The 26,301-nt window shown below is 35.1% G+C and overlaps 2 protein-coding genes across 37 annotated transcripts in view; both read right to left on the bottom strand.

Annotated features, from left to right (window-relative positions):
- Nucleotides 1–26,301, bottom strand: part of LOC114660357 (protocadherin alpha-C2-like) — a 480,950-nt gene that overhangs the window by 172,050 nt on the left and 282,599 nt on the right. For 4 of the 36 annotated variants that reach the window (XM_051934068.1, XM_051934052.1, XM_051934053.1 and 1 more), the window contains exon 1: nucleotides 15,166–15,399. The exons of the other annotated variants lie outside the window; for them this stretch is intronic. In XM_051934068.1, coding sequence (XP_051790028.1) covers nucleotides 15,166–15,393 — 228 coding nt within the window. In that variant the 5' untranslated portion in view covers nucleotides 15,394–15,399. Of the gene's footprint in view, nucleotides 1–15,165; nucleotides 15,400–26,301 lie in introns of those variants that run through there. 36 annotated transcript variants of the gene reach the window in all.
- On the bottom strand, nucleotides 13,361–15,159 carry LOC127529667 (protocadherin alpha-4-like). The gene has a single exon (XM_051934083.1). The coding sequence runs from the start codon at nucleotides 15,112–15,114 to the stop codon at nucleotides 13,597–13,599; it is 1,518 nt and encodes a 505-aa protein (XP_051790043.1). The 5' UTR covers nucleotides 15,115–15,159; the 3' UTR covers nucleotides 13,361–13,596.

The following is a 26,301-nucleotide window of genomic DNA, read 5'->3' on the forward strand; positions in this document are numbered from 1 at the left end:
CCATAATGATTTAGATAGATAGATAGATAGATAGATAGATAGATAGATAGATAGATAGATAGATAGATAGATAGATAGATAGATAGATAGATAGATAGATAGATAGATACTTTATTAATCCCAAGGGGAAATTCACATACTCTAGCAGAAGTATACTGATACAAAAAACAATATTAAATTAAAGAGTGATAACAATGCAGGAAAAAACAGACAATAACTGGATTGGTTCCTGAGTTGTGCCCAGCGATCTTTAGAATAGATATAAGAGTCTGGTAACAGGCCATATAGTATATTGAAACCATGATCAGTTGGAAAGTACAGTATATGTATGAATGGAAGTTTGTGTTGTTATTGGTAGCTTCATGTGCTTAATGTTTAGTCCATAGTGTACTAATTACATGATCTGCATAATTTGAGAGGTTGTGTGGGTTTTCGTCCTGCTTCTAAATGGTTGCAACTGTAGAGTTTCATTATCTGCAATGTTTAAATATAAAAAATATATACTAGTGTTTCCTTTGATGAAAGTATCACTTGCCATTCACAGTCTGAATTAAATTAATCATTATTATATACTTGTGCTTTTTTTGACTACATAAAGAGTTTGTTTTAGTGGGTGATGAGTGAGTCTTCTTTATATCAACTACTTTTGATATGTATGCAAACAGCAACTATATTAGAATAATATTTTGATATGAGAGGATTAATAGACATATGATGAATTTACAGTAAATTTTACTTGGATTATTATTAGTTAATTAAATAGTAGTAGATAGTAGTGGCAGAAGTGGTGGCTCTGAGGCTAGGGATCTGTCCGAATCCCATAAATGCCAAAAGAGACTCTGCTCTGTTGGGCCCTTAACTTGCAATCGCTGAGTGCTTTGAGTAGTGAGAAAAGCACTATATAAATGTAAAGAATTATTATTAGTAGTAAGAATTGTGATGCGAGTTTACATTGACAGCTTTAAATTAAATGACACAGTTAAGCTGAAAATCTCTTCTGTGAATGCACACATCAATGTTAATGACACTTTGGAAATGTTTTATAAAGTAATCCTCAAAAACAGAATCTGAAACATGTTGTTTTGTCAGAGAAAGAATTTACTTGAACATTACACATTTCCAAAGTGGTTAAGATTAGAGCTTGTCCATAAAGGTATGCTTCCTTATGTTCCACTTGAAGTGCAATAATCAAGAGTACAGTGCTGACATTTATGCTGAGTTAAGCACTTGGTCTCTGAGGACACAACAATTTTCAGGACTATGAGTGGGCTAAACTGGCAATCATGTGCGGCTCATAAGAACAGATAGCACTCATTCAATTATGGAAATAAACAGTTTGCTTTGATATTTTTTTAAATAATGTAATGATATAAATAAACTTTCCTTGTATTTGTAGTCACCTCAAAATAGTTATACTTACATGAAAGAAAATAGATATTGCATATAAATTAACAGTAACACTGATTTGTAAAAAGAAAAAAGTTATATTTACATTAAATGAAAACTGACAGTTTTGATTGCTAGAATTTTATCAAAAAAAATATGGTGACAATATCTAAAAAATAACTTTTTAAAACTGCATACTATTGTTTGTTTGCAGCATTTTACACTAGCAATGTGGATTTTACTGTACGGTTAAATGCATACTGTAAAAAATTTACCAATCAGTAAACCATCAAAAAGGCTCTCAGAAGCACAGATCAGTATTAAGTCTGCTTTAGTGAAATAACAGCAATCAATGACAAACTTGCAATGACAGTTAATTTTATACATTGAAAAAAATTCAACATTTAAATAAGTTGTGACTTGTGGAGAAGTAAAGTTTGCTTTTGTGATGTATGGTGTGCTGTACGGTGTGCCACAGGTTTGACAGTTTGGCAAAACAACCGGCCATAAATCAGCTTCCATTACCTCAAACAGTCTTCAACACTCGGGGAGAAGTTAGTTTGCTAATTGTTTAAGTTTTCCCCAATTGTGCAAAAGTGTGTGGGATCACCAGGAACAATATGGTAAAATGGGGGCGGTCCCTTATGCAAATACTGTATGAAAATTTAAAATTCACTGCCCAGAAAGAATAATGTGGAAGTTCTAAAAAAAATGCATCCTACTCTGTAGGGCAACCACACACACTTAATGGAACCTTGGTGCAGTTTAATTAAAAGAAATATTGAAGAAACGGCAACATATATGCAGTATATATAATCATTTTATGTTCAGCTGATTATAAGGTTGCTGTTTAAAGTTAGAGAATATATTTTATTGGTTATCACATGACAGTGGATTAAAGCAAATTGGAAACGGTCAACAAACAGCATCTTTTCTTTAAACAGTTAGCTGCAGATTACATCTTGCCTGAAGAAGGGGCCTGAGTTGACTCGAAAGCTTGCATATTGTAATCTTTTTAGTTAGCCAATAAAAGGTGTCATTTTGCTTGGCTTTTCTCTGCAGTAAAATGAAATGCAAAACATGATTTCCTTCTGAGGGTGGCGCAGTGGTAGTGCTGCTGCCTCGCAGTTAGGAGACCCGGGTTCGCTTCGCGGGGTCCTCCCAGCATGGAGTTTGCATGTTCTCCCCGTGTCTGCATTGGTTTCCTCCGGACGCTCCGGTTTCCTCCCGCAGTCCAAAGACATGCAGGTTAGGTGGATTGGTGATTCTACATTGGCCCTAGTGTGTGCTTGGTGTGTTTGTGGGTGTCCTGCGGTGGGTTGGCACCCTGCCCAGGATTGTTTCCTGCCTTGTGCCCTGTGTTGGCTGGGATTGGCTCCAGCAGACCCCCGTGACCCTGTGTTCGGATTCAGCGGGTTAGAAAATGGATGGATGGATGGATGGATTTCCTTCTGTTATGATTTTTCCACATAAATAGAATATATTTTTTATGGATTAAAATTTTTTTAAAATATTATATTGGTCTGTACTTTCATTTCAGTGCTTTTACATTTTAAAATTGTTTACTTTCCCTATTTAAAAGTTTTACATTGTAAAATTAATGGCTATTTTCATAATGTAAAAAATTATAAATGTTAATTAAATCTTTAAAATGAAGCAAAACTGCCACGGCTAAAGTAAAGTTGCCAGTTCTTCAGAAATGTAATGTAGCTCTTTGAGTAATGTGCACTGACTAATTAGAATCAACTATCAATGAGTATTGAGTACTCTCTAAGAACTTTCAAGTCAGTGCATGAAGACATATTTTGTTTAAATTTATTAAACGATACTGAGGCTAGGGCTACACTGCTATGTTCTTTTAAAAACATAAATATTCTTGTTTTTCCACAATGCCTTAGCGTTTTTTGCCCCTGAAAATTGAGACTTTACAAAACGTTCTCCAGATCCATATAGTTTTGAAAACACTGGCTTAGTATTGTAAGGTGGATGGGTGAAAACACAGACTCTAATCACACTTAGATTTGTTTGTGCTTATTAAGCAGTCCTTCCATAATTATATTCTGCTCATTACAATTCCTAATTTCCTGACTGGTAACTTTTCATTTAAGAAAACCACATTCAAAAATTACAGATATACAGTAGATGAGTTGCTCTCCAAGGAACTTGTTACCTGTATGCATCTAAATTGCATTTTTTGTGTAATTTGAATGCTGCACACAAGTGTAAAAGGAAAATAATATATTGCCTGCTTCCATTTTCATTAAATCATTTGGCTGGTGGCATTGCCATCCCTTTAAGAATTTTTCTGCTTATGTGTGCCTGCCGAGCAACATTTATGTCATGTATGTTTTCAGGTTCTGTTAGTTTCAATGGACATATCCATCCATCCATTTTCCAACCCGATGAATCCGAAAACAGGGTCATGGGGGTCTGCTGGAGCCAATCCCAGCCAACACAGGGCACAAGGCAGGAACCAATCACGGGCAGGGTGCCAACCCACCGCAGGACACACACAAACACACCCACACACCAAGCACACACTAGGGCCAATGTAGAATCACCAACCCACCTAACCTGCATGTCTTTGGACTGTAGGAGGAAACCGGAGCACCCGGAGGAAACCCACGCAGACACGGGGAGAACATGCAAACTCCACGCAGGGAGGACCCGGAAAGCGAACCCGGGTCTCCTAACTGCGAGGCAGCAGCACTACCACTGCGCCACCGTGCCGCCTTCAATGGACATACTTTGAAAAAAAAGTAAAAATACTAATGTGATGTGATATCATTTTCACATTTTCATTTAAAAACACCACATTTAAAGAAAATGCAGTAGACAGAATGTAGACTGCGACTGATTTTGCTCAAAAAATACATTTGTAAGAAATATTCTCCACCCTTTTATGATGCTAGTCAAGGTAGAATTGTAAAACAAAAACATTCATCTTGGATATTTATCTTCTGGTGTTTTTGCCTTATTTTTTGTGTGTGATTCACTCATAAAAATGTGGTAAAAGCAAAGCGAGAACCTAACACAACATTGTTTTTTATGTTCATACTTTTTTTAAAGTCTCAATTCTAAGCTTTGACATCATACACACTGCCATGTTATGTAATTATATAAAGTCTGTACACCCTGTTCAGTGTGGTGCTGAGGTGTCACCCATTGCACGCAGATCTCAATCCAGCTGGTTTGCTGTGTGGTGGGTGCAGCAATGCACTGTAATGAGCTCCTGCTGCCAGCCTCTCCTCGCTCTCTCTGTCTGTTCACCTCAGCAACATTAGAGCAGCACAAGGAACAGTCCTGCCTTCTTCTCTCTTTACATCTAAGACTATAAATATAACACCAGGTCATATCACTTGCAGAAATTCACAGATGACTCTGCACTTATGCGGTGTATTGATAAAGTGGACTAGACAGAGGAGATGAGTCACGTGGAGAACTTTGTTTCATGGTGCAAAGAAAATTGTCTGCAACTTATCATCAGCAAAACAAAAGGAACTGCTTGTTGATTTTCACAGCACCAAAAAGACTCTGTGTCCGGTCACTATTCAGAGAGGGAATGTAGAGGTGGTCCAGTCCTACAGATATTTGGGGGTCTACATTAATGACAGATTGGACTGGTCTTGGAACACAGAAGAACTATATAAGAAAGGGCAGAGCAGACTCAGTTCCCTCAGGAGACCGCATTCCTTTAACGTGAGCAGTGAAATCCTTCACATCTTCAAAAACTTTGTGATGGCCACTGCGATTTTCTATGCTGTGTTGTGCTGGATTGGTAACATCAGTTCAAGAGAGGCACACCTAATTAACAAGCTAATTAAAAGGGAAAGCTCTGTTGTACCACACACTTTGGACTCCCTGGAGGTGTTAAAGGAGGAGAGAATTAAAACAAAACTGAGTGCCATTATGAACAATGCTGCATATCTTCTCTCTGACATTCTAACACTGAGTGCCTTCAGCCAATTAATTATTCAGCATCTATCTATCTATATCTCTATCTATCTATCTATCTATCTATCTATCTATCTATCTATCTATCTATCTATCTATCTATCTATCTATCTATCTATCTATCTATCTATCTATCTATCTATCTATCTATCTCTTAAAGTAAACAATGAGCCATTGAAGACAAGTCACATTACTGTTATTACTGTTGAAAACCATTATACATTTTAACTTAATGCATTTTTATGAGATGTATACTTTTAGAAGATAGACTGAGATAAATTGGTATGTCAAGTATAAATAGTAGCAAAAACATGTAATTTTTTAGTATGAATCTGTAAGCGAGAACTTTAATCTCTATTTTCGTGAATGAAGGAACAACAAAATATAAAGATAAACTAATGAAGGAAGGAAGAATACCTATGTGAGAAAAACATAATAATTGAAGCTGTAATGCAAATCCCACAGCTTGCTGAGATGTTTCAGCAGTTTAAAAACAAATATTTACAGAAGACAGAAACTTTTAAGTAACACGTAACTTATTCCTACCTTTAACAGTTATTGATAATAATAATATTAATATATAATTTATAAAGTGCCTTTCAAAGTTTTACAAATGCACTTTTGTTTGGAAATAGAATACCATTGATTCATTCTAAATACCAACATTTAATTTATAACTGTTTTATTTCTGTAATTTTCCAATTGAATCAAGAACAGGTATGCCACTACGATGCCCAACACATGTGCTTCAAATTAAATAATGCAGGTTATTTAGGACTTTTTATAATGGGAAGTTTATGTAAGCTCAAATCACACAATATAGTAACCAAAATATTAGTGAATATATTTAACATTTAATAATTGTTTTCAATCAGTATTTTAAACAAGGAAATAAGAAGTACAGAATTTCACCAAGGGAAACATCAGTCATTTGGTTTAATCTGTGGAAAGTAATGCTAAAGATAACAAGAAAATGCAATTGTACGATATTGAATTGACAAGAGAAAATTTTAATTCTTTAATTAGAATGATGTCAATTGGAAGTATCAGAAATATCTTGCAAAATGACCATGTTTTTTAAAAAGTATTGAGCATTTATTTCTGATATTTGAAGATGACATTAAAAATGTATTGTGTATCTCATTCATATTTCTAAAATGTGATGATTATAAAATATCACCTTGTGATACAATTTAATAAATGATTAAATATGTCCGAAGATTAATTCTGTATAGAAGCCCAATAGAGTAAATGTACAATATTTAAAATATAAATTGTAGTTACATTGTTCGATTTAAAAGTCATATTTTTAATCTACCCATTTATAATGGATGTTCCAGTTGATAGAATTGCTGTTCCACAGCAGAATCACTGTCTGATGGCATATCCGTTATGTGAACATAAAGCTTTCTGATTTAAATTGGGACTGTGCAGGTGTGTGTGTGTTTGTGTCCAAATATGGGCGTGTGCCATAAATGTGACAGTTTTCTGTCTTTAAATCTTGCATTCAAAAAACTTCACAAAAAACATTTTTTAAAATGTTCTTTATTGGTTATGATGTTTCCCACTCAAAACATAAACAACATGTTGTATTACTCACGGTTAAAATCCATTGCAGGCATTTTAAAGTTAAAACTAAAAGTGGCAAATAAAAGATTTTTTTCTCGAACAAAGTGACAGGATATATACGTTCATATATACATTTATAAGGTACAATCAGATGCAAAGGAATAAGTCAAGACTTTAAAAAAATGTAAAACCTGCATAGCATTTGTAAAGCAGCAGCTTCATTAAGTTTACTTCTGCATTTTGCAATGCGCACTATGGCTTGGTTATTTGTTTAGAATCATTGTAATGCTGAAATGCTGGACAGCTCCCGCGAGCGGTACTCACGCGACTCTCTTTCAGCTGGCATGACAACAAGCAAGGAAACTGAAAGCGGACTACTGATAAGGAGCAAATAATACAAGTGAAATGAAAACTAGGGTAAAAAATATAAGTAGTACTGTGAGTTATATTTAGAAGATGACTGTTGAAATTTTATATAGAGCTAGTGAGCTCATCCTTTCGTATTTTGTGCTTGCTTCTAAAAAAAGTGGAAGGATTTAATTGCTATTAAATCTGGCCACATTATTTTCAAAATTCCAAGAAATATTCTTTTAACACCCAAAACAAGCAAATTACTTCAGGAAACTATTATGAATCATTTTAAAAACATTTGTATAGGTTTAGTATGTTTTTTAGTACTGTGATTTAATTATTTAATGTGTATTAAATAGAGAAAATCTTCCTGTAATCATGCCATTTCTAATAATGCATGTTTTATAGATGTACATATACAGCAGAATTAAAGCATTGATTAAGCAAAGGACTTTAACATGTCTTTGCAAGTGTTAACACCAAAATGCTACAAAATGTCATGTCAGACATCTTAAAAGCAAGAAATAACACAATTATTTAAAAATGCACACATAAATATATACTTATACGTACTGTATACTATATATAATATATATATATATATATATATATATATATATATATACTATATATATATATATATGGTTGAAATAGTTTACTGTCAAATAAATGCAAAGAGTACACGACACGTGTTTCGCCCTCATTCTGGGCTCATCAGGTGTACACACTCCGCTCCACTCCCTCTCGGGAATCGAACCTCGGATGGCAGCGCTAGAGGCGATGCCCCTAACGTTGCGCCACGGCGTGTGGTTCGTTTTTTATATATATATATATTTATATATATTTATATATATATATACACATACATAAATATTGTACATACATATACACACACAAAATCCATATAAAATACATGCATTTAAATATTGCTAATACTTGCAATGTTTAGAATCTCATTTAAATTGCACTTGTAATTTCAAAAAATGTAATTTTTCCTATCAACAACTCACCACAAGATGGTACATTTTGTGTTTTCCACAGATGTTTTCATAGTTGCCAGAAAAAAGAAATGCCCACATATAACCCATATGAACAGACATACCCTTTTCCTCATAAATGGAGTTGCTGTTTATTTTCATATACATAGTTCATTGCACAGGACAGCTGACTCAGAGGATGTTCTCCCACCTTTCCCAAATTTACAGTGCTGTACTTTCATTTTGCAATACGCTATGCTACATTATTATTGCAATTTGGCTAAATAACAGTCACCTAGGAGAAACACCGATGTCATCAGGTGGGTCCCCCTCTCTCAGATAGTGTTTCAATGCTTTTAAGGCCCACAACACTGAGAAGGTTTCAGTAGTCTCACACACACCCCTCTCCTTTCCAGGTGACTGAGGCTCAGAAACTTCTAAACACTTCCCCCTTTATTTATTTATATTTATACTAGGTTTACACATAATAAACAAACTATGAAAGTACCTCTATCAATAAATAATTATTAACCTGATGAAACACCAATTCTACCCTGTATGGGACCATTCTGGCAACCTCAGAGTTAAACTCCATTCAGTGTTGGACAAAATAGTTTCAAACTCCAAGCATTTCTCAATGACCCTCTGAGGGGACTCAAATCAAAAGTAGTGCTAGACAGGCTCTGACTTTTTTTGCCTAAATCACCTTATTAAAACCACTCAGTCTTATCTATCCCATCTAAGCTTCCATAAAATATCAATAACATCTTAAAAATCATTACATCTTAAAATTTCAATCTACACACCCTGCCCATAGCACAATGTCATTTGTACAATAAAAATGCACTAATGTACAAAATTAAAAGTACCATTAAAAGCACTAAAACAAACATAGCTTAAAGCACACCAATCCAATTTAAAAGTACCTTTTATAACACAAATAAAATCAAATCTCTTTAGAAAAAGAAAGATTTAGTCATCTTATCTCCACTCTGTATAATGTCGCCTTAACCATATCCACCGACTTGCTTCCACCACCACACTAACCAGTATTTTAACTACTTCCATAATTTGCTTCATTGTAAAAACAATCTCTATTAACAGTGGTGTTACTGGTTCGGCTACACAGTTCAGCAGCAGCTTATTTCATTTGCCTGCACATGCACAGTCCAACCCTCTCCAGGTGGCGTCAGCAGCCAAACCAGCATATTGTACATTCTTCCTCTCATGTGCAATTTCAAACATATCCTTACCATGGCACCATTAATTCAACAGAGTACACTATACATTTATTTTTATGACCAAGACACCATGTCTGGCCTGTAGCTACTTGGAATTATCCTGTTTGGTACAACTAATCTTGTGTTAAGATCTACACACCTAATCATTTATCGCACTTACTTGACCCCCTAGTTGTTTAATTACACTAATTGGGCCCATTGTTCTCCCCTTCTTTGACAAATACTTGCTTAATTTCTTTTACCTCCTTTCCTGAATTTACTCCCTTTCTTTCGTTCTTCCTACTGCTGCAGCAACACATGACAACACTTTATTGTGCCTCACGTGTATCTTCTTTGGCCTCAAAACTAACCTTACAGCTGGATTGGATATATTGAAATAAAGCCAGTCCCTGCACACAAACACATACATTGGGTTAGCCCCTGTCCACACCATTAAATTTTTTTGGAGATGGGAACATATCATAAATAGCTCCAATTAGGATCCTAACCCTATCTGACTCCATCTCACACAATTTCCTCACTTTAACCCTTCTCTTCTCCAGGCATTCCCAAATTAACCCACCTGACCTTGTTTTCCCTTGAGAAGCTGCAATAGCACCATAAGTGGGTCCCATTTGTGTCGTTTGGAATCAAAATTTTGGCCTTTCTTATTATCACATCTTTTGAATGAGACAATATTAAGTACAATCTTGCTTTTGTGCACTTGAATTCCTCCACCAAGCTGGGTATTGGTAACTCCTAAGAGTCCCCTTGCCATACAAGGTATTTGTACTTAGACATCTGGGGGCTCCCAGCCATTTTCTTAAATATGCACTGATCATTCTTTCAAATCTTTTCCATGACAAATGGTAATATCATAAAAAGAGAGCAGCCACATTATCTGTAGAAATAACCTAAACTGCGCACACCACACTTTAAAATTTGCCTGGCAGGCCACATTCATCAATTCCCCCTAATATAACTTTTGTTTTTTGGTAAAAATCCTCCCATTCCTGGTGCTTTTATGAATCAGAACTACAACACACCAACATTTTTTACATGGCGAAAAAAAAAAAAAAAACACACAATGATAATCCTACAAAAAAATTTGTACAGGTTCTACTTATTTTAAGGCCATTGCAAATTAATCAAAGTATATGAAATTGATTTTAAATATACAATTATTAGAAAAATGACCATTATTAAAGATTCTGTAGTAAAAGCAAATTGTAATAAAACAAACAAACAAATAAATATACTGATATATAAGTAATGATTGACAAGTGAAAAGTGATTAGTGATTAATGATGAGTGACTTGGGACATTATACAGTACTAAGTAGAACTCATGTTTTGAAGACAGAAGAAGAGGAGGAAATTAAGACTTCCTAAAAATTCAATAAAACAACCATTATTTGCATTAATAAGATTCACGTCTTCCTCAATGTATGTCTCAGGAAGATCAGTTGTATCTTCTTGCCCGAGAAGATCTGAAATGAAGACTTTTACAAGAAAACTATGAGCCAGAGTGTGATGCTGGACATAAAGCACTGAAGCTAAAGATGGTTTGGCTATGTCCTCAGAATGGACAAGAACACCATATATTTAAGAGTGGATACCACTCAGGAAAGCACAAACAAGGCTGGCCTAAAAACAACCTGGGAGTGAACTGCAAAAAATGAGCTGAAGAAGATGGATCTAACATGGGGTGAAGCAGAAACACTTAGATCGAGACATGACCAGAGGGAGGAAAATCATAGATGCCTTATGCACCCTTTTGCACAAAGAGGATTAATAATAAATATAATAATAGTTGCATAAACACTTTAAAAATATGCTGCTTTTTCTAAAATGAAGACAAGTCAACAGTAGATGACAATAAAACAGCATTAGTACTATAAACAATTCCATAACAGTTTCTCAACTCCTTTTTAAAAGTTGCAGGCAGCTTTGAACATATTGCCATATGCCTTGCCAAAATATCGAGACCCAATTTTAATTACAGAAATGCATAAAAATGAAAAAGAATGCATAACAGAAAAATCATTAAAAAAGTCCTATTTTGAATATTGCAATAATGTCCCCTTTGTTTAGATTTTTTGGGTGATTAAACTTGTCCCTATAACAGGAAAGTTCTGCATTAATAAGTAAAGTAAGGCAAGAGAATGTTTTCAAAAGATATACACAAATGTTTTCTTTACTTACATTAAAAATACACATTGATTTAGTAACTACCTTGACATTTTCTAATCATATTGCCATCAAAGAAGCAGCAAGACATGTAATCAAAAACCAACTGTGAAACTACACCAATGCAGACTGTTATCCAGTGAGCTTCACAAATATTATAAAATTCCACATTTTTAAAATCCCACTAAAACAGCTTATTGAAAAAAATGTGCAATGTTAAAAAACTCTGTTAAATTAATTAAAGTAAATTGAACAGACTCACAACCAAAACAGCTACTAGCATAGTCATAGAAAATGAGTCTGTATGGCAGAAAATGAATGTAAGGTTAGATGCTCTACGCTAAACTGTGATTATTTCAAGGTTCAAAGTTTTGATTATTTGATTTGAAACTACAAACACAGCAGTGCACAGCAAAGCTAAAGTTTGTCACCCAGCCTAATTAAGTTTAACAATAAAGAGACAACATATGTTAATAATAACAAGTAGAATAACAACATGAGGCAAGAGAACCACCAGCTTCTTGCAATGTTTGTATTAAGAGACAACCAAAGTATTATCAGACTGATCATCATTTATGAGTCGAAAGGCTTTGTGGGATAAAAGCTTTACATGAGTGTGGTCTCTTTGGTAATTTTGGTGCACCTGTTTTGGTAGTGTTTCCTGTAGAGTCCCTACATGGTAGGGATAGACACTGCAATGATTTTCTCAGTTATAGGGAAATGTGGTCTGAGCTGATACAGTCCGACAAGACAACATACTGTCTATATAAGCAAGTCCTTCTCATGTGTGGCTGGAAGGACAATCACTTCTGTGCTTTTTTGGACTAAGGAGAAGGTGCACACCTAGCAATGTTGTGCTGTTGTGAAATCATTGATAGAGAGAGGAAGATGGGTGACATGGCTTTTCTGTACTTGTCAGTGATCTCCTGTGCTTTATTGACATTCAGGGTCAGGCTTCAGGAGCTTCAGTCTGTCTGCTGCAGGACTGACAATTTAAGGCTGTTTAGTGAGTGGCATGTCCCAAGAAAGAATCACTGACTATAAATTAAGTTTTTTGAAAAAGTCAACCATCTTATTCCTAATATGTTACAATTACCTATTGTGCATACTGTAACAAATCATTCAACAAAAGGAAAGAGAAAAAGAACATTTTCTGATAGTGCTGATAGTCAGCTTTTAACGGTGCCAAATAAGCAGTGCATGTGTTCGCACAGCATGAAATGTTATTAAATTATAATATATATAATCAGAAAGAGTTATAATTGTAGGGATTTATAAAATAAAGCACAGTATAAAACAAAAAAAATAATAAAGAACAAGACGACGAAGAAGAAATCATTAAAAATTAAACATTTCATAACGATCACTTACCATTTGTGCAATTTTAACTCCACCATCAGAGATTACGAGAGTGTTTGCATTGCTCCCCACCACCGAATCTTTATTCATTCCTGGTTCAACAAAACACGAATCGTTTTTCGGCAGTCTGGTACTGATGACTATGAAAAAGCGAGTCACTCACTTTCTGCGTAGTTGACGTCGGCCTAAATAGTTTTTATGTAAAAAATTGCGATGTGCTCTGTGACATTGGAAAGCAATCAAAGCGATGATAGTAAAGATAAATAAAACAGGACACAGAGCTCAAAATGATAATCAAGTAAAATGTCATGTTATTGTCTTGTTCATCTTCTCTGGGGCTATATTTAAACTTCAGACAACGCATGCGCTTCGGTATTTTCAGCAGCAGTCACGATTACTGTTGCAGAAGCAGAGAAAGAAATGCTTCCGCTGTCTTTAACCAATATAGTGATCTTCTGTACTGTAATATCAGACTCGGTTATTGTCCGACGAGTCCTAACGTCTCCGGTATGTCGTCCCACACTGAAAAGTGAGGAATCAGTAGCCTCCTCAAGAGAAAAAGAAAGCCAGGCGTTATATCCGATATCGGCATCATAGGCTCGGATCCTTGTGACTAAATAGCCCGCTTTTACGTTTCTTGGAATAGTCTCTTGTACAAACTGCCGTTCCATTCAATGTCGAAGGAAACAAGACCACTGGGGGATTGTCATTTGCATCCAAAATAAAAACGTTAACAGTCACATTGCTGCTGAGCGAAGGCATTCCGGAGTCTTTAGCTACAACAATGAATGTAAAACTTTTCAGTTCCTCGAAGTCAAAAGTTGTAAAACTAAACACTTGTCCATTATTAGAATTGATACTCAGAAAAGGCACCACAGACTTCTCCACTGCTTCACTTTCGCGTAGATAGTAAGTGATAAGAGCATTGTCATTCGTGTCCTCGTCTACTGCACTAACTGACAAAATCGAGTCTCCGGGAGTGTTATTTTCCAAGATATAGAAAACATAAGGATTTTGTAAAAATCTAGGATTGTTATCATTTACATCTAACACGTTAACAACAACAGTTTTATAAGACGACAAAGAAGGAGTCCCGAAATCCTTGGCAGTAATTGTTATGTTATATTGAGGTGAAGACTCCCGGTCCAAATGTGATTTTGTTACCAAAGAAAACAGGTTTTCTTGAAATGACTGCTTCAACTCAAAAGGCAAGTTATTTGGGTTGGCACATGCTATTTTAGAATTTACACCAGAATCCAAATCCGTAATACTGATTAGTCCAACTACTGTACCTGGTTTTACATCTTCTGTTATAGAACTCGTTAGTGATGTTATTTCTATGACGGGTGCGTTATCGTTCATGTCTTTAATTTTAATTAACACAGTGCAGGGACTGCTCAATGGTATAAATCCTCTATCTGTAGCTTTTACTTCAATCTCATAAAGTTCTCTCTCCTCGAAATCTATCACACCTTTAATTCTTATTTCACCAGTATACGCATCCAACTCAAACAATTTCTCTACTATATTTTGAACAGATTCATCAAAAGAGTAAAAGATTTCCCCATTACTGCCTTCGTCCAAATCTGAAGCGTTTATCTGTATGACAAGTGTCCCTACAGGAACATTTTCCTCCAGTGTTACAGAGTACATTTCCTCGGTAAAAACTGGGGCATTGTCATTAAAATCCCCCACCATTACTGTAATATTCATGATTCCAGAACGTGGAGGATTCCCTCCATCAAAGGCCGTTACGAAAAGATTATACTTTGGCTTCAATTCTCTATCTAATGATTTCTGTAAAACTAAAACTGGGATTTTATTCATTTTACTTCCTTCTTTTACCTGAAGAATGAAATTGTCGTTTTGACTGAGCTGATAGGATTTTAAGGAATTCACCCCAAAATCGGGATCAACGGCCCCCTCTAACGTGAAACGAGAGCCGACTGGAGTGGATTCTGAAATCTCCAGGCTTTTGCTCTTGCCGCTAAAGGCCGGTGAATTATCGTTTATATCTGTAATTTCAATTTCAGCTTGATGTATTTCCAAAGGATTTTCTATAATAATCTTAACGTTTAAGAAACAAGGTTTGTCCCTGTCGCATAACATTTCTCTGTCGATGATTTCATTTACAAAAAGGACTCCGGTTTTGTGATTTACCTGCAGCAGCTGCTCCTTCAGTCCAGAAATGACACGAAAACCTCGGCCTTCAATATTTTTAACATCCAGTCCCAAATCCTTTATAATGTTCCCGATAATCGTCCCTGATGCTGACTCCTCCGGAACAGAATAGCGAAGATAGGCAAATGAGTATTTCCAAAAGCAGAAAACGAGTGCAGAAAAAAGCGCAGTCTGTCTGAAGCCACGCAATCCCCTCATTGTTAGCATATTAAAAACAAACAAAAAAAAACCTGTTTCATGATTCTCAGTCATTCACGCCACATAAATCCGCAATCTGCCGAATTTGTGAAATTTCTCATAAAGTAAAGCGTGTCCAGTTAGCCACTAAAAGCACAGATATCGTATGTTGTTTTCTTGAACAGATTTCTGAAAGATATTGACGGAAAATAAGGGAAGGGCTTAATCTTTTTTTTTTAGTTGCTTGAAATTGTTGTAAAGCTAGAAGGCAGTGACACCGTGTGTTAAAATGAGGCACTGCAATTACCTCTTCTACCATATTTACTGAATAGAATTAAGCCTATTCATAAAGTCATTACAAAGAACAGCAATAATAAAAATAATAAAAATAAAAATAATAAAAATATTATTATTATTATTATTAAGAAGAAGAAGAGCAACAACAACAACAATAATTCCGGATTTAAATTCCAGTCCAAATATCTGTAGAGATTACCATATTTTTTTCCTGCCTGACTTTCCTTTGGAGACTTGTTTTCCTCCTTCAGAACTTGCTAGTAATGTTGATTAGCACTGCTAAAATGGCGAGATTTTGAGAATATACGGGTTTGTGGGTTGTTATGTCCTGTGATAACATTCATGGTTGGTTCCTCATTTGTACCCACTGACCTTTTAAATAGACGGAAGAGTCTGATACAAGGCCGTACACTATATTGAAATATGATCATTCAAAAATGAATTGTATGAAGAAAAAGACATGATGATATTGTTAGTTTGATGTGCATAATGCATTGTCAATAGTGTACTAATTATCTATCCTATATGATTTGAGAAACTGTGTGGGTCTTCATCCTGCTTCTACAGTAATTGTTTGCAACTGTAGATTTTCATTTAAATCAATTAACGTCTGCTAAGTTCTATTGTCAAAAATACATTAGTCTTTCCTTTGATCAAAATCACCTCTTGCCATTGACTATAATTTACTACTGAGTTTTCAAATAATATATATAATATATATATATATATATATATATATATATATATATATATATATATATATAATTGAAAATATAAAGGTGATTTTTTACTCAGAGAAAATAAATAATCTGAAGACATACAGCTAGAGGTAGAAGAGTTTCATGATGAAAGCATGAAAGGAAAAAAAAAAAACACCAGTTAACAGTGCAATACTATGCACTCTGAATTAAATTATTATTTTATTTTGTGTGCCTTTAGATAACATATAGATTGTGTTTAGGTGGCTAATGCCAGAGTCTCCTTTATATTACCTACTTTTGATATGTAAACAGCAACTACATGGGAATAATATTTTGATATGAGAGGATTAATAGTCATATGCTGATTTTGTCAGTAAAATTTTCTGAGGTTGTTCTTAGGTAATTAAACAATGGCAAAAATTCTCATGTGAATTCATATCAAGAGCTATACATTAAATCACACAGATAATCTAAAAAAAATTATCACTGAATATATACACACCAACATTTGTGTCACATTGGAAATTTTACTTTCATAAAGTAATCCCCAAAAACAGAATCTAAAACATTTTTGTTCAGAGAAACAGTTTATCGAAACATTACCCATTTTCCAAAGTGATATGGTTAAAGCTTGTCCATAAAGGTTTGTTTCTTTATGTTGCACTTGAAGTACAATGATCAGGTGCCCAGTGCTGTTATTTATGCTTAAGTATTTGGTCTATGAGAACACAAAAATTTTATATATTATTAGTGGTCTAAATTAGTTAGCATCTGAGACGCATAAGATCAGATAGCACTATGAAAACAGTTTGTTTGAATAATGTATAATAAGAGAAAAGTATTTTCTTACATTTGTAGTTGTCTCAAAATGGTTATCCATCCATCTATCCATTATACAACGCACTATATCCTAACTACAGGGTCACAAGGGTCTGCCGGAGCCAATCCAAGCAAACACAGGGTGCAAGGCAGGAAACAAACCCCAGGCAGGGTACCAGCCCACCGCAGGGCACACACACACGCACACCAAGCACACATAGGGACAATGTAGGATTGCCAATCCACCTAATCCGCATGTCTTTGCACTGTGGGAAGAAAACGGTGCAACCGGAGGAAACCCACGCAGACACGACAAGAACGTGCAAACTCCATGCAGGGAGGACCCGGGAAGTGAACTCAGGTCTGCAAGGCAGCAGCGCTACCACTGCACCACTGTGCTGCCCAAAATGGTTATGTTTAATTAAATGAAAGCTAGTATAAATTTTCTGCATAAATTAATAGCGATTCTAAAAAAAATTAAATGTATGCCATTCCATAATTGATAATTAAATCTCAAAAATGAAGTAAGGCTGCCATTGCTAAAGTAAGTTACCACATCTGCAGAAATGTAATGTAGCTATATGAGAAATGTTCACAGAGTAACATAAATCACTTGTCAATGAGAATCAGTTATTCCCTAAGAAACTTCTAATCAGTACATGAAGACATGGATGGTGTTGAAATTTGTTTAATGACACTAACGTTAGTTCCACACCACTATTTTATCTTTTAAAAAGTCAAATATCGGTTTCCATTTTCATATTCAATCCACACTACCTTAGTTTTGTTCATCCTTGAAAATGGAACCTTTAGAAAATGCTCTCCATATCCATAATCTTTAGAAATCACTGACTCAGTGCTGAAATGTGGACAGGTGAAAATGAAGAATTCTAAAACACAGACTCTAATTGTACTTGGACTTGTTTGTAGTTATTAAGCAGGCCTTCTCTAATCGCATCCTGTATAATGTCTCATTCCCTGATTAGTCCGCTTTTCATGGAAGAAAACCATTTTCCAAAATGGTGAACATACTGTAGATGAGTTGCTTTCCTAGGTACTTGTTACCTGTATGTATCTAATGCTGTATACATGTGTAAAAGGTAAATAATGTATAAGCTGCTTCAGTTTTCAGATTGCAGTAAATCCTGTGGCTGTTGGCATTATCATCCCTTTATGAATTTGTCTGCTGATTCAGGCCTGTACAGCATAGGTGGACATTTACGTCATATACAGTAAGCTTTCTTTCATTCATGTTAATGTGGAAGAACATACTTTTGTTAATAATGTAAAAATTCAAACATGAACAGATACCATTTTCATCTCAAAACACAATTTTATAAATGAAAACATACTAGTATGGATGTAGCCAGAAATTGAGTTTCTTCAAAGAAAACACAATTATAGACAATAGTTGTGATGAGCTTTCTTCACTTTTCTGATGTGAGTAAAGCTAGAATTTCAAAACAAAACAAAACAAGTCATCTTGGATGTTTATCTTCTGACGTATTTGCCTGTTTTTGAGGTGATTCACACATACAAATGTGGCAAAAGGAAATTGTGAACCTGGAACAAAATTGTTTTTGCGCTCATACCTTTAAAGTCTCAAGTGTAAGTTTTGACATCATACACTCGCATATGTTATATAATCATAAGGTAATATTCTGCTCATGGTAAACAACGAACCATTGAAAACTACTCACATTAATATCATATGTTTTGGGAAATATTTTATCAGATTGATATATTTTTATGAGATGTAGTGGTACTTTTAGTAGATATGCCAAGATAGAATTAAAATTAAAATAAATAAAATTAAATGCAATCGGCAAATGTGAACAAAGGCAAAAACCATGCATAATTTTAAAGTGTGAATCAATAAGCAAGCACTTTAATATCCATTTACATGAGGAAAGAACAAAACAGATAAAGTAAAAAATATAGCTATGTGTCAAAAACATAATGATTGAATCTCTAATATGGAATCTATAATCTCTTTGCTAAATATTTTGATTTAAAAGTCACAAATTTTAAATGAACCCATTTAAAATGGGTGTTCCAGTTGAAGACATTGTTATCCCAAAGTAAAATCATTGCCTAATTGTATGTTCACTTTGTGAGTGTAAGGCTGTTTGATTTAAATTGGTTCTTTGCAGGTGTGTGTGTGTGTGTGTGTGTGTGTGTGTGTGTGTGTGAGTGAGTGTTTCCAGCGATGGGCTGGAGCCTATGTGACAGTTTTCTGTCTTCAAAACTTACATCCAATGAACTTCTCAAAGCATTTCTCAAAATGGATTTGGACATTTAAAATGTTCTTTATTTGTTATGAGGTTTCTGACTCACCACATAAACATCATGTTCTACTAATCACAAAAAAAAAATCATTGAAAGCATTTGAAGGTTAAAACTAAAAGTTTAGCATTAAATCACTGAGAGATTTTTACATAGACAACATCTTCGCATGTTACAAAAAATTACACTCCAAATTTAACTTTCCAGAAACACATTTCTTTCACTTCCTTCAAATTAGAAATTTAGTTAAACAAAACCTGGCCAATTTCCCTCACCTCTAACCTATCTCTAATTATCAAAAAGTATTGATCAGTCTTGAGTCCTCAGATAGCATTTCTGTAATATATAAAAACATTTTAAAGTCTCTCCCTGTCAAAGATCTGAGAGTACAGTGGGAAAAGGATCTCTAACTCAACATCTCAGAAAAGGAGTGGAAGGCAGCAATGTGCAGAATTGACTCGAGCTCCATATGTGCAAAGCAAAAATTCAACACAAAATTATAAATTGAGCACATCTGTCTCATTTAAAATTGTCCAAAATGTTACCGGGGCAAGATCCAACCTGTGAACATTGCAATCAAGTTCCAGCCTCATTGGGCCTGCAGGTTGTAATCAATAACATTTTAAAATATGAATTTAAATTGAGGAAGCAGATTCTCTCCCCTCTTTTTTATTCTATTTATTTTGATTCATTTATTTATTTACATATGTTTACTATTATTAAAGTTTTACTCTGTTGGCCTAGGTCTCTTTCTCATGGGTCGGGGATGATTTCTTTCGAACCTAGTTTTGTTAAACTTGACTTGCATGTGGAATGTTATTTTATTTTAATAAAATTAATAAAATATTAAAAAAAACTAAAAGTTGCAAATTAGATTACTTTCTTTGCAACAAATTGATAGCAAAAATATTTTCATATATATATTTATAGGATAAAATCAAATACAAGTAAAAAAAAGCCAGTATTTAAATAATTTAAAATGTGCATTGTATTTGAAATATACAAGTTTGTAAAGTGCGGCTTAATTTACATTTTAAGTTTGCATTTTGGAATGTGAACGATGGCTTGGCTTCTTGTTTCAAATAACTAATGCTGGACAGCTCCTGCGAGTGACATGGGAGTTATACTTAGAAGCTCACTGTTGAAATTTTATACAGAGCAACTCTGTTCATCCTTTGGTATTTTTCGCTTACTTCTAAAGAAGAGGAAGGACGTAATTGCTGTTAAAGCTTGCCACATTATTTTCAAAATTTTGAATAATAATCTTTAAATACCCTGAACACGCATAACTACTTCAGGAAATTGCCCTCTACACAAATAATTAGGACTCATTTCAAAATCACTTGCCTAGGTTTAGTATGTTTATCGTGATAGAAAGAATTAGTAAATTTAAATGAAGAAAATCTTCCTGTAATCATGCCATTTCTAAGACTGCATGTTATATAGCTGTACATATACAGCACTACTAAAGAATTGATGAAGCAAAGGACTTTAACATGTCTTTGCAAGTGTTAAAACCAAAATGCTACAAAATGTCATGTCAAACATCTTTAAAGCAAGAAATAACACAATTATTTAAAAAACTGCACACATAAATATACATATACACATACATATATATTCATATACGTACTGTATATATATACTGTATATACAGTACTGTGCAAAAGTTTTAGGCAGGTGTGAAAAAATGCTGTAAACAAAGATTGCTTTCAGAAATATAAATAATGATTGTTTACTGTTATCAATTTACAAAATGCAAAGTGAGCGAACAAAAGAAAAATCTAAATCAAATCAATATTTCGTGTTCCTACCTTTTGCCTTCAAACCAGCATCAATTCTTATAGGTACACTTGCACAAAGTCAGGGATTTTGTAGGATTCTAGTCAGGTGTCTGATCAACCAATTCTACCAAACAGGTGCTAATGATCATCAATGTCACATGTAGGTTGAAACACAGTCATTAACTGAAACAGAAACAGCTGTGTAGGAGGCTAAAAACTGGGTGAGGAACAGCCAAACTCTGCTACCAAGGTGAGGTTGTGGAAGACAGTTTCATGTCATGGCAAGATTGAGCACAGCAACAAGATACAAGGTAGTTCTACTGCATCAGCAAGGTCTCTCCCAGACAAAGATTTCAAAGCAGACTGGGGTTTCAAGATGTGCTGTTCAAGCTCTTTTGAAGAAGCACAAAGAAACGGGCAACGTTGAGGATCGTAGACGCAGTGGTTGGCCAAGGAAACTTAGTGCAGCAGATGAAAGACACATTAAGCTTATTACCCTTCGAAATCGGAAGATGTCCAGCAGTGCCATCAGCTCAGAACTGGCAGAAACCAGTGGGACCCAGGTACACCCATCTACTGTCCGGAGAAGTCTGGCCAGAAGTGGTCTTCATGGAAGAGTTGCAGCCAAAAAGCCATACCTCTGATGTGGAAACAAGGCCAAGCGACTTAAGTATGCACAAAAACATAGGAACTGGGGTGCAGAAAAATGGCAGCAGGTGCTCTGGACTGATGAGTGAAAATATTTGGCTGTAGCAGAAGACAGTTTGTTCATCGAAGGGCTGGAGAGCGGTATAATAATGAGTGTCTGCAGGCAACAGTGAAGCATGGTGGAGGTTCCTTGAATGTTTGGGGCGGCATTTCTGCAAATGGAGTTGGTCAGGATTAATGGTGTTCTCAATGCTGAGAAGTACAGGCAGATACTTATCCATCATGCAATACCATCAGGGAGGCGTATTATTGGCCCAAAATTTATTCTGCAGCAGGACAACGACCCCAAACATACAGCCAAAGTCATTTAGAACTATCTTCAGTGTAAAGAAGAACAAGAAGTCCTGGAAGTGATGGTATGGCCTCCACAGAGACCTGATCTCAACATCATCGAGTGTGTCTGGGATTACATGAAGAGACAGAAGGATGTGAGGAAGCCAACATCCACAGAAGATCTGTGGTTAGTTCTCCAAGATGTTTGGAACAACCTACCAGCCGAGTTCCTTCAAAAACTGTGTGCAAGTGTATCTAGAAAAATTAATGCTGTTTTGAAGGCAAAGGGTGGTCACACCAAATATTGATTTGATTTAGATTTTGTCTTTTGTTCATTCACTGCATTTTGTTGATTGATGAAAATAAATGATTAACACTTCCATTTTTGAAAGCATTCTTTGTTTACAGCATTTTTTCACACCTGCCTAAAACTTTTGTAGTACTGTATACACACACATATACATACTGTAAGTACACATACACACAAAAAATCCAAATAAAATACATTCATTTAAATATTGCTAATACTTACAATATTTGGAATCTTATTTAAATTGCTCTTGTAATTTCAAAAAATGTAATTTTTCCTATCAACAACTCACCACAAGATGGTACATTTTGTGTTTTCCACAGATGTTTTCATATTTGCCAGAAAAAACAAATGCACACATATAACCCAGATGAACAGATATACCCTTTTCCTCATGAATGGAGTTGCTGTTTATTTTCATATACATAGTTCATTGCACTGGACAGCTGACTCACAGGATGTTCTCCCAACTTTCCCAAATTTACAGTGCTGTACTTTCATTTTGCAATACATTATGCTACATTATTATTGCAATTTGGCTAAATAACAGTCACCTAGGAGAATCACCGATGTCACCAGGTGGGTCCCCCTCTCTCAGATAGTGTTTCAATGCTTTTAAGGCCCACAATGCTGAGAAGGTTTCAGTAGTCTCACACACACCCCTCTCCTTTCCTGATGACTGAGGCTCAGAAACTTCTAAACACACCCCCTTTATTATGTCTAAACCTGGTAAAAATATAAATAAATAAATTATGAAAATACCTCTATCAATAAATAATTATTAACCTGATGAAACACCAATTCTACCCTGTATGGTACCATTCTGGCAACCTCAGAGTTAAACTCCATTCAGAGTTGGACAAAATAGTTTCAAACTCCAAGCATATCTCAAGAACCTCTGAGGAACTCAAATTGGAGAAGTGCTAGACAGGCTTTGAATTTTTTTACCTAAATCACCTAATTAAAACCACTCAGTCTTATCTATCCCATCTAAACTTCCATAAAATATTATTAACATCTTAAAAATCCTAAACTTTCAATCTACACACCCTGTCCATAGCACAGTGACATTTGTGCAATAAAAATGTACTAATGTATAAAATTAAAAGTACCATTAAAAGCACTAAAACAAAAATAGTATAAAGCACACCAATTTTGAAATACTTTTATAACACAAATAAAATCATACCTCTGCATAAAATAAAAAATGTAGCCGTCTTATCTTCACTCTGTATTATGTCGCCTTAACCATATCCACTAACTTGCTTCCTCCCCAACACTAAACAGTTTTTTAACCACGTGCCTAATTTGCTTCATTGTAAAAACAATTTCTATTAACAGTGGTGTTACTGGTTCGGCTACAGTTCAGCAGCAGCTTATTTCAATTGTCCCCACATGCACAGTCCAACCTGTCCAGGTGGTGTCAGCTGCCAAATCAGCATATTTTTCATTCTTCCTCTAATGTGCTTCTTCAACATATCCTTACCACGGCACCATTAATTCAACAAAGTATGCTATACTGTACATTTATTTTATGACCAAAACACCATATCTGGCCCCAACCTACTTGGAATTATCCTGTTTGGTACAACTAATCTTGTATTAAGATCTAAACTCAGCTCCCAATCATTTGTTACACTTAAATGACCCCCTAGTTGTTTAATTACACTAATTGGGCCATTGTTCTCACCCTCTTTAACAAATACTTGCTTAATCTCTTTTACCTCCTTTCCTGAATTTACTCCCTTTCTTTCTTCTTCTACTGCTGCAGCAACACATGACAACACTTTATTGTGCCTCATGTGTATCTTCTTTGGCTCAAACTAACCTTACAGCTGGATAAGATATATTGAAATAAAGCAGTCCCTGCATACAATGCATAAATTGGTCAGCCCCTGTCCACACCATTAGATTTTTTGGAGATGGGAACACATCATAATAGCTCCAATAAGGATCCTTACCCTATCTGACTCCATCTCACACAATTTCCTCCACTTTAGCCTCTTCTTCTCCAGGCATTCCCAAATTAACCACTGACCTTGTTTTCCTTGAGAAGCTGCAATAGCACCATAAGTGGGTCCCATTTGTGTTGTTTGAATTAAAATTTTGGTCTTTCTTATTATAACATCTTTTGTGCAATCTTGCTTTTGCGTACTTGAATTCCTCCACCAAGCTGGGTATTAGTAACACCAAGAGTCCCTTGCCATACAAGGCATTTGTACTTAGGCATCTGGGATCTCCCAGCCATTTTCTAATATATGCACTGATCATTCTTTCAAATCTTTTCCTTGACAAATGGTATTATCGTAGAAAAATTGTTCATCTTCTACTAATTTTAAGCCTTTGCGATTAATCAAAGTATTTGAAATTGATCTTGTATATACACTTACAAGAAAAACAACCATTTATTAAAGATTCTGTTGTAGAAGCAAATTGTAATAAAACAAACAAACAAACAAACAAACAAATAAATAAATAAATATATGGATGCATAAGTAATGAATGACAAGTGAAAAGTGATTAGTGATGAATGATGAGTGACTTGGGACATTATACAGTACTGAGTAGGACTCATGTTTGAAGACAGAAGGAGGAGGAAATTAAGACTTCCTAAAAATGACACCATATAAAACATTCGTTGCATTAATAAGATTCACGTCTTCCACAATGTATGTCTCAGGAAGATCGGTTGTATCTTCTTGCTCGAGAAGATCTGAAATGAAGACTTTTACAAGAAAACTATGAGCCAGAGTGTGGTGCTGGACATTAAACGATGAAGCATAAGATGGTTTGGCTATGTCCTCAGAATGGACCAGAACCATACATTTAAAAGTGGATGCCACTCAGGAAAGTGCCAACAAGACTGGCCTAAAACAGTGAACTGTAACAAATGACCTGAAGAAGATGGATCTAACATGGGGTGAAGCAGAACACATAGCTCAAGACACGACCAGAGGGAGGCAAATCATAGATGCATAATGCACCTCTTGGCACAAAGAGGATTAATAATAAATATAATAATAGTTGCATAAACAAACACTATGCTGCTTTTTCTAAAATGAAGACAATTCAACAGCAGATGACAATAAACAGCATTAGTACTATAAACAATTCTGTAACAGTTTCTCAACTCCTTTTAAAAGTTGTTTTTTAAACAGTTAGATTCAACAATAACCTCATTCATTTGGAACTCAAAACACCCACGTATCCGAAGAGCGACCCTACAGAGACCTCAGGCAGAAGGTGGCATGCCTTTACCTAATTTTCAGTTTTATTACTGGGCAGCAAACTTACAAGCCATAAAAACCTGGACACAAATAAATGAACATACATAGGCTTGGTCCGCAATAGAAGTAAAATCCTGTAGTACTTCTTTATACTCCTTGCTCTGCTTTCCAATATATGCAAGTTATCGCAAATATACTAATAACCCAATTGTGCTTTACTCACTCAGAATATGGAACCAAATTAGAAAACATTTTAAGATGGAAAATCTTTTATCAGTGGCACCTCTGCAAGAGAACCACCTCTTTCAACCTTCGCAAGTATATCCAGTTTTTAATACCTGGAAAAGTTTTGGGATTAAAATGCTCAGAGATCTTTATATAGACAACATATTAGCATCTTTTGAACAATTACGTTCAAAATTCAACCTCCCAGCTACACATTTCTTTTACTATCTTCAAATTAGAAATTTTGTTAAACAGAAATTGCCCGATTTCCCCCACCTTGCACCCTCCACAATGCTGAAAAAAGTACT

This window comes from Erpetoichthys calabaricus, chromosome 11 (assembly GCF_900747795.2).
Source record: "Erpetoichthys calabaricus chromosome 11, fErpCal1.3, whole genome shotgun sequence".
Classification (NCBI taxonomy): Eukaryota; Metazoa; Chordata; class Cladistia; order Polypteriformes; family Polypteridae; genus Erpetoichthys; species Erpetoichthys calabaricus.

Coding starts and splice junctions, on each gene's coding strand:
- LOC127529667 (XM_051934083.1), bottom strand. CDS start 15,114: ATGTTATGCGACAGGGACAAACCTTGTTTCTTAAACGTTAAGATTATT.